The following is a 14,775-nucleotide window of genomic DNA, read 5'->3' on the forward strand; positions in this document are numbered from 1 at the left end:
AATTAACAAAATTTAGTTTCTGATAAGTGATGCAAGAACAAGATGGAAATAGTTGTCAAAGTGAGAATGGTTTACCCAAATCAATACAGAAGAGCTTAGATTGTGAGAAACAAATAAACCAGAAACTCTAAAAACACTCTTGAAGGCCAATGACAACAATCTGAGTAGACCCAGAAATTAAATGAAGAGCACTATAGTAAACCCCTAACTAGAGCCCTAATATTAATCCAACAGAGTAGAAATAGCAGAAAATCAGAAATAAGAAATTACTGGATTCGGCGCCGCCTCCTCTTTCAACCATGAAGTCGAGGAAGATGCCAGCTTGGATCGAACAGACGAAGTCGTTTACCGAGCAGGATGGAGTTGTTGCCTCTCGGAACTTCCAACTCCGCCATTGTTCGCCGCGGCCGCTGTCGTTGTCGTCGACGAAGGTCTCAAGGACGAAGAAGCCATCGATTTCTGAGCTTCACGAACGAACAGATAATCCAGATGCAGAGAATTCGAGAGAGAGAGATTTTGGTAGGGGTCGAGTGTTCGAATGGACAAGGGTTAGATGAGCTCCAGTAACGGGAGGGAGGGAGGGAGGGAGACTGCGAGCTGCCAGTGGCAGTTTTCGTAATTGTTGTTATTTTTAGTGTTAGATTGATAAGGAGTGACCTAAAGTATCATCAGCACATTTGTGCTATCTGAATTATCATAAGACACTTTAAAATGAACTCTTTTATCATTGTCTCAAAAAAAAAACCAATATATTGTCATAAAATCACACCAATTTTTCCTTTTAAAAAAAAAAATTTCTAATAACTTATCTATACTATATTAAGAGAAGAGGCTTTGTTAGTCAAAATCTAAAATTTTGACAGAATTGACCCTACAAGATTAATAAACTTTGAGAATGAATTAAATCACAAGGATAATTGAGACATTTACAAAATGTATTTGTATTAAAAAAAATTAAAAAAATACCCACAATCCCACTTTTCTCTCTCCCATTTTCTTTTCTCTGCAATAATCAACTATTTTTTTTTTTTTCTGAAAAATAATAATAATATGTGCATGTGTGGATAAATGCTTAAAGAGAATCCGTATAGTAAAAATTAGCAGTGTGTGTTTTCTTCTTGTCAATCTTTTCACGGCAACCGCTTCAGTCCGCAGTGTCGTCGTCTTCAACCTCCACCACTATTCCACCTCGATTTCCGGGTATTCCTCCATCAAATCACTCCTATCATCTCATTCATATCTTTCCCAATAACCACTTTTAGTTGTTAATTGCATGCATTGCTGTTGTTATTGGATCAATTCAAGACGCTGCTCTGGGTTTGCCAAGTTGTTTATAATTACGCTTTACACAAGGGAATGGATATAGGGTCTTGTTTTCCGATTAGAATCGTTTGTTTTAGTTAATGTTGGATGCCCCCAAAAAGAGTTGTGGGCAGTAGTAAATTGTTGTTCTTTGAAAATTTGGAGTGAAAAGTTGAGAATTTTGATGTAGATATAGAACAGCAGTACATATTACAGAGGAATAATGCATTGTTTTTGCTATATATAACAGCCTATCCATGGGAAAAAGACGAGGCAAGCGTCTAAGCAAAAGAGGCCTAACTAGAGATCATGACGGTAGGATTAGGAAGAGTTTTACAAAGGAAAAGAAGAAATCTAAGAAGATAACCGAATCTTCCTTGCCTGAGACTGCAGCTGGGCTTAGTAGTAGTGCCAATTCTGCTTCCAATAAAGCAACTTCTTCTAGTCATGCTAATCAAGCTACTAGAGGGAAGGGTAGTGGGCAATCACATTCTGGTTTTATCTTTATGTGTAATGGAAAGACTAAACCCGAATGTTATCAGTATCGCGTTTTTGGGCTACCAATGGCAAAAGTAGAAGTTGTGAAGACAATCAAACAGGGTACACATCTATTTTTATATGACTTTGACTTGAAGCTCCTTTATGGCACATACAGCGCAACTTCGGATGGAGCATTAGATTTGGAGCCAATTGCGTTCAAGGGAAAATTTCCTGCACAGGTAACATTGTCCTATACGTATTTAAAATGTAAATTCCTTGAAAGTAACAAGTGCATACACAAATAAACTACTTGCTTCTTCATGCAGGATTTATTTCACTTTTCTTCCTTCTTTTATTATAGTATTCAATAATTATAGTGGTATATATGTCAGGTAATGTTCACTTTCAAAGTTATCGGGCATAAGGGATTGTCGTTTCAATCTAGACTACACATACAGATTGTCAATCTAGCAGAACATTCCCCAGGTTGAGGGTTAATAAAGACTTGTTTTTTTTTTTTGGGCTGAAGTTAAGGATTAGTATCTCAGTTCTTAATTCATATATGAATCTCAGGTGTTCATAGGTGATTTAATGACTGTCATTCTAGTTCCTAACTTAGGTCCTTTATACATCAAGACTGTTTGACACTACACACCCATTCATATTACCTATATACACACATTGATGTGTATATAACTATATAGTATATACATGCATATATACCACATACACCTGTGTGTATAGTCTTTATTAGATCTACTAGCATCTTATGTTTTGGATTATATGTGGACTGCATGGACCTGTCTTTAGAAAAAGAAGTCCAACCCAACAGTGTATCTGTGTTTTCCTTACCATATATGATTGAAGGGCTTAGATGCTCTCATTTAAATTAGCCCCTTATTACTTATTTGCACATGATTGTGTGTGTAAGTGCATCATACTACTGATGGGATCATGGGACATGATTAGCTTGACGGGTGATAGTTATATGATAGTGTAGTTTATAGCAAGAGCTAGTGTCAGGGATGGCAAGACTATAGAAGTTCTGGTGTAAAAGATGATAGTTAAGTAGAAGGTGGTTTGATGCAGAAAAGGCACAATCTTAGTGACTAGCACACCAGAAGGGTTTAGTAGGGTTTGATTGTCATAGTTATATGTAAGCGTACAGCAAGGGCAAGAGGCGGTTGGCAAGACAATAAGAGTCTTGGTGTGAAAGTTAGTTTAGTAGAAGGTTATTTGAAGCCGCAAAAGACACATTCTTGGTGACTTACAACTAAGAGGCTTTGATGGGCAGATCCAGCGAAACAGGACCAAGTTTGGAACACAATGCCATCAAATTATCACTTTAATGTGGAAAATGAAGATATTGCCCATTCCTCGTCTTTTTATCTGAATCCCCCTTTTTATTTTCAGGGCCCCAGATGTTAAATTCAAGATTTGCAAGACCCCTAGTTGAAAATTTTTCTGAATTCCTGTCTACTTAATAGAAAAACATGTAACTTTCTGTCTGTGGTTTGCTTCATTTCTGATCATTGTTTTTTCTTTATGTCAATTGTTTTCTTTTATTTAGGTCAGGTTTAAGATTTCCAAGGATTGTTTACCGCTTCACGAAAGTTCTTTTAAAACAGCCATAAGAGACAATTACCAGGGTGGTGGTAAGTTTAAACAAGAGCTGAATAACAAACAGGTGAAAATGTCATTTATATTCTTTTTGCTTGTTACTGGAAAGATTTTCAATTAGTTTCTTATCACTAAATAGTAGTTTTACCTTTTTGTAAAGAATCGTTTCTTACAGATTTTGCTTTGCAAATTTTGATGTAGGTGCGTGCTCTGATCTCATTGTTCCGCCCAATCACTGCATCAATGCCTACTTCTGCTGCCCATCACCGAGATGTGGCAAGAACAGGCTCATATCCATCTCCTATTAGGGAAGAAGGATTTCATCCAACAGCAAGGCCGTCTCTTCAAGAGGGCTTATATTTATCTAGTGTACAACGTGCTCATGCATTGCCACTTCTTAATACGCAATCCATACAGGTTGTTCCATATCCACATTTTACAAAATATGAAGCAGAAAGATGTGTGGCACGTGTTCAGCCTCCCATAGAGCCTCGAGATGTTGTTCAGCATCAGCCAGATTCGTATTATCTAGCAGCGGCCCATGAGCCATACGTGCCTGAAAAACCTTTCTTGTCCTCTCATGATGCATATAGAAGGTATTTTCCTCTGCCACAACTTTGTACAATTTAGTACCCTTTGAGCCTCTATTATGTGGTCTTCTGTAATGTGGCAGTTTCTTTTATCTGCTATACTACTACCAAGATCTATATTAAAATGGAGAACTATGCAACCAACAATTACCTTCTGTCTTTGTCCTCTCTTTTTCAGGTTCACTCTGTCATGAGCTGTGATGGCTATTACTTGTGTATTAGAGTCAAATCTACTATTCTTTTGATTCAGAGGGTTATGCTAAATTTGACTTCATGCATCTCTTGGTTTTGGCTTCTAAAGTCTACAGTTAGTTTTAGATAGTGGTCTAAACTCTAAACCTATCAAGTGCTTGGCCTTGAATATGGACCAATTTTTGTTTTTTTTTTTTTTTCTAATGGATGGTTGAAGTGAGGTTGGGGTTGTCTGCTCTGTCTTGTGGTAATTGAGTTCGAAGTTTTGTTTTTATTAGGATCTGATCCTTGCAAGGTTAGACCACCTCTTTGATTTATAAACGTGTGCACTGGGCTTCTTCACAGGCATGGGGTCACACTTCCACAGGAGATGGTTCCTAGGGATCAAGATGTTTCATATGGAAGTGTGTATCGCTTGTCACAGTTGCTGAAGGAGAGAGAAAGAGATATTGTTTCCCATTCCGATTATATTGCTGAAACCTATAGTCGACACTTGCCAACTCATCCAGCCTCACAGTTTAGGTTGCAGTCACATTCTTCGGCATCATCTTATGAGTTACCATCAACTTACCAACCATATTATCAAGCAACGATCCATCAGGATCAGAACCCGGTGGATCGTGATCCTCTTCAGAGACCATTGCATGGAAGCTCTAATGAGGCAAGTTTGCCAATCTGTTCTCACTTGTCTTCCACTGGAGCTGCCCGCTACTACTGAATGAGACTTGGATGTGCAACTTCATTCAAGTCATGCTGCTGTCGTTGCCATTGTTCTGTTGCCAAGTTCCGGTTCGAACTCACTGTAAGATCATCATACACCATATTTTTTTTTTCCTGCCAGCAGTCTGTCATTTTGTTCTTTTATATTAGGGGAGCTGGTGTCCCATTCCTTTGATAAATGTTTAGAGGCGCAATCCAGTGCTTGAAGCAACTGATTCAGTTAGAAGAATCTGCCTTGGCTAGCACCTTGCTAGAATGACTGCAGACTAGTGCACTTGGGAAACTTTGTATATACATAAGTTGATCACTCCTTGTATGATTAGCATGGATTCATATATTCTTTCGCTGTTTATTTGAGAATTGGGGCAAATTGTGTTTTTTAGTACAGATTTCCTCATAATCTGATATCATATTTTCTTGAATCTTGCTGCTTAATTGGTTTATTTCTTTTGACAAAAACAGTGGAATGACCATTTCATGGATCCAGAACTTTGTGAATCCTGGGCTCATAGCACGCAAAAGAACATGGGTTTAGCATTTCAAATTCAATTTTACAGCTTCGGTAAATGGTATTATAGAACCCATTTGAAGTAATCATTACCTCTCTAATGTCACGATGATGCATCTAAACCATCATCTATGGCTATCTGGTCCCTCCTTCCTTGGTTTAGGTTGGTCCCCTTGGACCTCGACCTCGACCTCGACCTCGACCTGCTTGACAATATTGTCTTAACATTTTGCATCCACCCGTGACCTACCTAGCTCGACTGGGATTACCAAATCTCATTCATTTTGTGGTCGTCTAGCTCCTAAACAATCAAGTCTTCAAAATGGACTGTGCCCAATTCTGATTTGAATATATTTGATGCCTGCTTTCTTGTTTGGGGAAGTCATGACTCATGACCAAGTACCAAGTATATAATTATATGCAAGTAATTTTGGTCGTCTCGTCCCTCTGAACGGTGACGTTTGTAGTGGCCTACTAAGTCAGCGACAGCTCCCACCAAGGCCGGTTTCTGGGTCAGACGTTTTACCAACTGACCTCCATTGGTAAGCTAGCCACAAATTCAACTGAACCAGTTTGACTGCATTATCAATAATAATAATAATAATGCAAGTGCAGCAAGTTGGTTTACCGGTTTGTCAAGTCCTTCCGGGCCTTTGATTTGATTACATGGTGGAGGCACACCCCTAGCCTCATGCATACATGTGTATGATTGGACATGGAGACAATTTCCATCAAGAATCGAAGAAGAGGTCAAGAAGAAGAATGGAATGTATCCATTACGTGACCAAGCTAGTAATGGTCAATAATCATATGATTAAGACTCAGCACACGGATCCTACCAAGTTTTTTCTCTCTCATCCAGAGTCTGATATATATGAGATTTCTGGAGTTTAAGACAAATTAAAACTATTTATGATATCATTGACTTTCAATATATATTTAGCAACTTCAACAGATTCCCCATATTTTTATTTTTCTTTACTTTAGGGAAAAATAAGCTTATTTTGCTCTAACAGATTTCTTATAATTACTAACCATATTTTAGGGAAAGTGAGGAAAAAGAAAACTAAATTCACTATATTTACAGCAAATTCTAAAATTTTAAGAAAGAATATGGAGATTTTAGAGATTGTTGTAAAATAGGGAATTTGTTGGAGTTGGAGAATAAGAAAAAAGGCTAAAACTTTAAATTTTGCTTCCCTATAATACATAAATTATAGAGAAGTTGTTGGACTTGCTCTTACAGAGTTTTCTTTCTTGCGTTTGACATATATAGACAATAAATATGTCAAAAAGAAATTTATAGACTTCGAAGGTCTTAAGAAATCGGAGGTCATACGCAGCCGCCTTATGATGAACTTATACAACTGTGGAGTTGGCCCTATAGGGTAACAAATCCAGTAAGATGCGAATACCCGGTTCTCAAAAGAAGTTAAAATGAGAATGTTTCGACGAATTTCTTCAAATAGGTTAAGAGAACGCTAGTTATACATATTATTTCATTTCGCACTAAAAGAAAGTACCTTTAAAATTCACAACTTTTATGTCTATATACTAAGCCCATGCGCGTGGATTTCCATGCTTGATATATTATATTTGGATTTACTGGTTTGCTTGGACTTTAGAGGAAGAATATATATATATACGGATTTAAGTGTAGAAAAACTAGAAGCTAGAAATAGCATGTGTACGCGTGAAGAAATGACAAGGATCACATGAGGATCGATGAAAAAGACATCCAAATATATATTCGATTTCTAATTAAAAGTGAACATGCATGCATGTCTGTTCCCTGCAGACACGGTTCACCTTCCTGCCTAGCTAGTACTACTACTACTACTCCGGCCATTGATCTCCTTCTCCATCTCTCGTGCTTCTTCTGGTTGAGGAGGAGGATCTCAGACTCTCGGGAAAATGATATATCAGTATCATTGTGATTTGGACAGCTGAATTCGCATGCATATGCATGTACATGAACTTATATATTCAAGTACTTTAAAGCTAGATAAAAGCATGGAAGAAGGGCTTTTTCTGGCTTTAAAGATGAGAATACATGTGAAACAATTGTCTGTATTTGCAACTGCATCTGCATGTGCAGAAAATCTTCCCCCTGTATAACTAATAATTGTCCGCAGCTTCCTGCGAAGGATGCCTTATATATATATATATTTCTTCATGGAATATACAATGCATTCGTATCGGCACATTAATCGTATATAAGCTCCTTAAAGCAATCGACTTGTTTTGTATAATTGTAGACTAGTTTGAAACCAAATAAAACTAGTTTATCACTGCGCACTACATAAAATTAGTGTGCTAGTACATAGAGGTAGTCTGCTTTAACGATTATTAATTCTAATTATGAACTTGTTTATATCATTCTCAAAAAAAAAAAAAAAAAAAAAAAAAATTATGAACTTGTTTATATACACGTACTAACTTACGTTGATGGAGTCAAAACATTCACTTGAAAGCTCCCTCGTGTAATAAAAACTAAAAAGCACTTGTTCATGATCTTGACCTACATAATAAACCAAAATCACAGCATAATATAGGTATTTCCATTTCGACGGTGAAGAAAGGTCCAAGTCCAACATATATAAATCAATATAAGTAGTAGTGGACAGTAGCCATGTGAGGGTATATAACTATAGGGAGATCCTCCTCCTTACAGAAACGTGAAACCCTAAAACAGCGACACGTACGGCGTGACGATCAATTTGGTTGAAAATCCCTATTAAGTATTGATATTAGCTTCCTAACTGTTTCAAAGGCCAATTTTATATTAGTCGTATACATATCGAACTGGGTCAGTTTGGTGTATAATCAGAAATGGAATACTAGCTACTACCCAAATCGATTCCATAGGTTGATTAAAAGTGGGCAAGTGCAGTCCAATTTTGGTACAACTCCATAAGATATCAGATCTGTAAATTGAACCATAAGTTACAATCAAGTCAATTTGCAAAAAGCTTCGATTTGAAAACCCTATTTTATGAAGTCTGAATTAAAAGGGGAAAAAAAGAGAGAGATAAACATATATTGTTGTATAAAGCTAGGTTGGATTAAAGAAGGTTAGATAATAGAACACTTTCTTTGAACATGGTTTGGTCTTCAATTATTTTTGAAATTATTATGTACAATATTGAAAGAAAATTATATTTTAAAAAATATAATTATTATCAAACAATCGGGCAATTATCGTTTTCAAAAAAACGATAGCACCAGAGTTATATACATCGTACAATGAACATAAATGATATCAAAGAATCGAACTAAATGTTAGTCTAAACAAATAATAGCGTTAAAATTACATAGATCAGAGGATAAATATAAATGTTATCGAATAAATCAAAGATGACGCTATTCTCAAAATAACGGTTACACCAAAATTATGTTCACTAAAGGATAAGAAAGGGGTCAAAAACTTTTCCTTTTTTAAATTTCAGGGGATGAACACAACTCTCATTTCCTTCTCATATATATTTACCAAACCAAAAGAAGATAAACTCAAAAATCAGACCAATGAAAGCCTTCCTTTCTTAACCCTATTTTGTACTCGATCTCGATCTCTCTCTCTCTCTCTCTCTCTCTCTCTCTCTCTCTCCTACTTCTGCTTTTCTTTTCATTACCACCTCTCCCCACAACACTTATATACTCTCGGATCTGATAGATCCTTGGTCTTGAAATCTTGATATATGTCCTAATCTTCTTCACACCAAGCAGGATATTACAAATCTAGACCATCTTTATATACCATCTTTGCCAAGTAGTACCTCGAGCTCGAAAAGGTGGATCATCACCGGAGGCATGGAAAGCGGCCACTTCCTTCGGAAACGTCGGAGGAGAAAGAGAGGCACGATGAGTTCTCTCCTTCTAGCTACGAATCTTCGTGGACAGAAGCCGACATGTCAGCCATGGTTTCTGCTCTCACTCAAGTTATCGGAAACCCCGAAGAAGATAACAAGGTGCAATCAAACCCTTCAGTGAAAGATGAACCGGACCGGTCTCAACCGGTTCAAGATCAAGGTACATAGATCATAGCTAGATATACCAACCAAGCTTCTAGTATCTTTGATTTACTTCTTTTTCCTTTTGATTCCCTTTTTCTTTTATTTTTTCCTTAATTTAGTTCATATGATACTGACATGTGCTATTGGATTTTTGTGTAAGGTGTGCTTCACAATTTAGTTTCTGATTTTGATCCCTTTGTTTTTTTTCACACTGCATTTGCATTGTCAAAGTGGCCATGATCTTACACTTGTCCATCTTCAAATTCCTTTTTGGACAAAGATATATAATATATATAACTTGGTCATCACTAGCTAGCTAGATTGCTCTTACCTTCCTTAGCCCTATCAAATTTTTCAAGCCTGTACCAGCTGTGTGAGTGTGTATGACTTAAATACCCAGACGCAGATTTGACTAGAACTCTAGGAGAAATCATATAGGGTCCTTTAATAATGTAGACAATGAAGTTCAATGTATCCTAGCAAAGCTACTTTCCGTGAAGAACCTTCTTTCTATATACCTCGCCCAACTAGCTAAAATTGGTTCTTGTTTCTTCTTGGGACATTAATTCTTTCGTGTTCTTCTCATTTCACTACAAGGATCTTGTGTGTTTGTCCTCACTAATTAGTTTAATTACAATCCAATCCGTGGGGTCTCATCCTTTTGGTTTTTCCCAAGTCTAGTCCATCTTGCCTCAGCATTATCTAATCTTGAAAATGACATGCATCTAACCTTTAAATGCTTTTGTACGTAATAGTTTTGTGTTGGCACTCAGGTAGCTAAGTTTTGTGGAAGATTTGGTAAACTAATTAAGCTCAAATTGTTTATCTAAAAGAGGGTTTACCTACATTTCAGAATAATATACGAATGAGATTGTTATGATCACTTTCAGTCTGTCATCTTACATTCCAAAATCAATAGGTACTCAACTATATGAAATTGAGAGTGAAGGTTAATTTGTAAAGAAAAACATATGTATATATATAGTAAGATTATATAGTTAAAGCCAGCTCTTTATAACACTTTGACATATAATAATATTAGTGTATAGGGCACACTTGCAACTGACACTCTTCTTCTTCTTCTTCTTCTGGCCGGCTAGCTCCCTTATGACTTGTTTTGTCCGACTTTGACATATATAATACTAAGCTATGAACTTGTGTGTTTGTGAAGAGAGTACTGTGAGAAAAAGACATTATAGAGGAGTGAGGCAAAGGCCTTGGGGCAAATGGGCAGCCGAAATCCGAGACCCTAAGAAAGCAGCTCGAGTTTGGCTGGGAACTTTCGAGACAGCTGAGGATGCAGCCATTGCATATGATAATGCAGCTCTCAAGTTCAAAGGCACAAAAGCCAAGCTCAACTTTCCTGAGCGAGTTCAAGGCAACTCAAGCTTCATTATGCAGGGTTCATCCGGCACAACAAGTAGCGGCCGCAGTGTCTCCACTGAACGAAATCTTGGCCGACCAGCTGCAACCGTTCCTCATCATGATGCTCCCTTGGTTGCAGCATCCCAGCAGCAGCAGGAAAGTAGTAGTTTTCCTGATCTATATCAATATGCGCAGCTGCTTCAAAGCAATGATGCTGATTTCAGCTCGAATTATCAGTACACTTCCAATCCATTCAATCAAGATAATCATCCACAGTTTTCTACTCCACAGTTTCCACCATCAACATATTATCCGTCTCATCAACAACAAGGACAGCAAGACGATCATGGTCAGGAAGATCAGTATGATAACAAGAACTGGAATAGGCGCAATCGGAGCTAGTGGTAGTAGTGCTGCATAAGTATTGCTATTTAATTTTGAGGTTCTTTTCGATCTATATATATATATATATATATATATATATTATTGAGAGCATTTATTTGTTTTGTTATATGTTATTCTTATATATTTTTCAAGTTCTATCTAGTAGTTTGATCTTCAAGCTGTTTCTTTCCCATTACTATATACTAGTAGACTCGGTTGGTAAGTTTGCCAGAACTTTTACGTATGTATTGTTGCAGCCATGCATTTAAAGAAGCACTAGTCTATGTAGTCCATCTCAGCCATATATATATGTGAGTATGCTCTAGTTCCGTTGATTATCATTATATTTTGATGCATAAGGGTACTTGGACGCAAAATCCCATATAAGACCTGCAGTTGGGGAAGGTGCATGTTTGCATTACGAAATAAAGTAGTGTTTGTAAATAGATTTTCATCCAAATATGAGGAAAAGAAAATAGAATAGTTCTACACTTTCACGTTCCAAATTTTTTGTTTCTTTTGGCAATTAAGCATCACATCCAAATTTTGTTAAAAGAAAAAACAAGCAAGTAGTCACACTGTTCTTGAACATATAAAACAAACTCAAAATGAAATGCATCGTCATAAAAATTGTATCTGCGGTTTTATAATAGATTTCACATATTTTAGTTGAATTACGAGAATCGCGATTCATTAAGTGCATAAAAGAATATTACATATTGAGCATAGTGTGCATGGAGGGTAGGCTCTACATATTTTGTATTAACGGACGGTCAGTATATATATAGTAGAGAGAAAACTAGTTTTCATATTAGCATGAAGCTCATCTCGATCAGAGTACAGAAAACACTCGAATCCACTATTAGTGATCTTCATGTTTCAGCATATGCATAATTCGGTACACAAGCATTCGCTTATATCCATATTATGAGAAAAAGTACACCATCATCACGTCTTCAATCAACCTCATATATATTCGACTCCAATCAAAAGAGACATCCTTGTTATAAGAAACGAATCTAAGTATGCAGGAGATCAACATCACATTACTCAGAAAGTATTCCATCCCCACTCTATTCCTTTCACACACTTCTCAACCCACAAACGCTCTATTTTAAGTCGGCTAGTCTACAACAATCACCATCACCATGCTACTTATTCACATCAATTTCTCACCAAAAAAAAAAAATCATTAGAAATAACTTTAAAGTGAAATAATAGTACAGCTTTCCGATACACTTTTACTGCATGCCGACTCTTTTTTTTTTTAAATGCACGAACCATGGGTTTCCCATCATCATGACCCATCATCATCACTTCTCAATCGCCGGTATCGACTTCATCCACGTTTCAATTTGCAAAAGTCGGAGCAAACCCAAAAAACCTTAATTACCCTAGATGCACGTAAAGTGATGCAATTTGTAACAGTCAAATTTATAACAAGCTATGTAAAAAAAAAAACATGTTGATTATGCTTTTGAACTTTGGCTCCCACAGTCCCACTACCTATAAAATGTGTCATATCGTACAATTTAACCCTTTATTCTCCCACTTGCCTTAGATAGATATTTAATATGTCTAATCAAGTAAGATCAAGAATATAAACCGAAATGTACGGATAGTGTTTAAATTTCTTACCAAATCAAAAATTAATGACTGAATTCAAGAACCTTTTACACAGCATTTAACGTTTTCATATCATTTGGAAAAGATCGAGTTCTCACAGAATTAGTTATGAAACCATCATCCATTTATCCAAGTATTAGTGATGTTTAAACTAGATATGTGGCATTGACGTACACCGCTAAAACCCTAAGATCTTTACTCTTTCTTGTCATAGACGATTAGTACAGATTCAAGGACAAAATTACCCAACTCATGGCTGAAACCGCTAAACGATGCGCGTGCTAAAGCACCCAGTGGGCCTTTACCCAACTTGCATCCCCCCCCAGGAAAAGGTTAGGCTGGAGCGGGCCCAGCCGCAAAACCGTCCAAAAGCCCAGAATCAAAAAACGACAGGGAGAAGCTTCCTTAATCCTCGCGCTTATTATGAAGGGCGTGGGTGCTGACGTGGGCGCCGCGGCTATCGAGGGAAAGGGGCAGGAGCATGGGATTAGGGCAAGATCTGAAAACGACACATGTAGGCCGGAGGGGATCGGAGTGGGACCCAGACAAGAAGGGGGACTGGTTTTTCTCTCCACGCTTTCGGTTCACTTATGTCAAGTTTTGCGGCTACTATGCTTATCTTTCTTCTTACACCATTATGTTTTGAGAAATGAAAACCCTAGATCGTGTTCAGTACAAAAGCAAGAAGCACTTGAAGTGTTCATCTTTTTTGTTATGCTTTGAGTAAAATGAGGCAGCTGTCTAAGTTTTATGTAAGCACATGAGAATCGGTCTGTAATTAGTATATAAAATGTATGTCGGATGCTTGTTTATGTTCTTGTGATTGTGTTTGTTTTGGAGTTGCAAATTGAATGACTAGACGTTCTGAACTTATGATGATGATACCCAATTTCAAGCCGTTAGGTTACAAATTCCCCAAACTACACTTTTCACACATGAATTGGTGGCGAGGCACCAAGACACCCAATTCCAAAAGCAAACAAACTCAGCGACACCTTCGAGTATGCAAGGGTAATACGAATACCTTAGGGACGTGAATGCACGATTTGAGATACTTACTTGCGTCTTTCGGCCATACCTAAAATCTCAACTGGCATGCCTAATGTGAAATCGTCGAAGGAGCATGCCCAACATCACTACTTGTTAGCAAAGGTATGCAAAAGGCGGGCAATAACGACCTCAACAATTATATCATATAGCGACATATGGTGTGATGTATTCGATATATAAAATAATTTATAATGCTTGTGCCGATTCAAGCAGCTTTCTTCATTTATTTATGGCCCAATTAAGGTGGGAATTGAGTTAAGACAAAAACAAGTTAATCCAATTCTAGAATTTTCATAAAGTTCACCCAAAAAAAGTTGGCCCAAACCACACAGTTTTCAAAGTTTCAAGTTGGCCCAAACATGATGTTCATACCTACACTACCAAGGCTATTTGCTACATCACCAAGCATAATTAACACCCTCTTTGGGACACCCACAAGCCATGGTGAGGCCCAACCGCTACTTGCATCTTGTAGCCCTATGTTCAAGCTACGCTACGGTATCCGGAAGTCGCAAATCCGCCGCCGGGAAGCCACCTTTCCGGCCTTGCCAAGTTGCCTCCGCAACTAGGCATTTCTATACTAAAATAGTTGTTTGCTTGTCCCACACCGAAAACCATGTAAAGGAGATGGCTTCCTTCACCTATAAAAGGAATGCCTCCTCCCACTTAAACACCAATTCAACATCCAACATCCCATTACAACACACTTTGTAATCTTGTTAGGCCGCAAGGCTCGACACACACTAGTACAACATTCAAGTGGACGTAGTCTCCCGCTAAGGCGGGAGGTGAACCACTATACTTCGCTTGTGTCACTCTCTCTCTCTCTCTCTAAAGCTAACTAGAGATCCCACGGATCACTAACGTTAACATTGGCGCCGTCTGTGGGAAGCCGACACACAAAGGCTTCGTCACGTACCATGAA

At 37.6% G+C, this 14,775-nt stretch overlaps 2 protein-coding genes across 2 annotated transcripts; both read left to right on the forward strand.

Annotated features, from left to right (window-relative positions):
* Positions 1-1,082: 1,082 nt before the first annotated feature.
* On the forward strand, positions 1,083-5,316 carry LOC133711041 (uncharacterized). Its single transcript, XM_062137209.1, has 5 exons — positions 1,083-1,200; positions 1,553-2,021; positions 3,353-3,469; positions 3,604-3,998; positions 4,530-5,316. Exons 2-5 carry the CDS (start codon positions 1,560-1,562, stop codon positions 4,900-4,902), a joined length of 1,347 nt encoding a protein of 448 aa, XP_061993193.1. The 5' UTR covers positions 1,083-1,200; positions 1,553-1,559; the 3' UTR covers positions 4,903-5,316.
* Positions 5,317-8,935: 3,619 nt separating this feature from the next.
* Positions 8,936-11,520, forward strand: LOC133710449 (ethylene-responsive transcription factor ERF113). The gene is made up of 2 exons (XM_062136516.1): positions 8,936-9,441; positions 10,597-11,520. The coding sequence occupies exons 1-2, from the start codon at positions 9,321-9,323 to the stop codon at positions 11,190-11,192; spliced, it is 717 nt and encodes a 238-aa protein (XP_061992500.1). The 5' UTR covers positions 8,936-9,320; the 3' UTR covers positions 11,193-11,520.
* The last annotated feature ends 3,255 nt before the right edge of the window (positions 11,521-14,775 follow it).

This window comes from Rosa rugosa, chromosome 5, assembly GCF_958449725.1.
Source record: "Rosa rugosa chromosome 5, drRosRugo1.1, whole genome shotgun sequence".
Classification (NCBI taxonomy): domain Eukaryota; kingdom Viridiplantae; phylum Streptophyta; class Magnoliopsida; order Rosales; family Rosaceae; genus Rosa; species Rosa rugosa.

Bases quoted from the DNA above. Each gene is read 5' to 3' on its own strand.
- LOC133711041 (XM_062137209.1), top strand. From the start codon at position 1,560: ATGGGAAAAAGACGAGGCAAGCGTCTAAGCAAAAGAGGCCTAACTAGA. The intron at 3,470-3,603 runs GTGAAAATGTCA...ATTTTGATGTAG, and splicing joins AAGAGCTGAATAACAAACAG to GTGCGTGCTCTGATCTCATT. The intron at 3,999-4,529 runs GTATTTTCCTCT...GCTTCTTCACAG, and splicing joins TCTCATGATGCATATAGAAG to GCATGGGGTCACACTTCCAC.
- LOC133710449 (XM_062136516.1), top strand. From the start codon at position 9,321: ATGTCAGCCATGGTTTCTGCTCTCACTCAAGTTATCGGAAACCCCGAA. The intron at 9,442-10,596 runs GTACATAGATCA...GTGTTTGTGAAG, and splicing joins TCAACCGGTTCAAGATCAAG to AGAGTACTGTGAGAAAAAGA.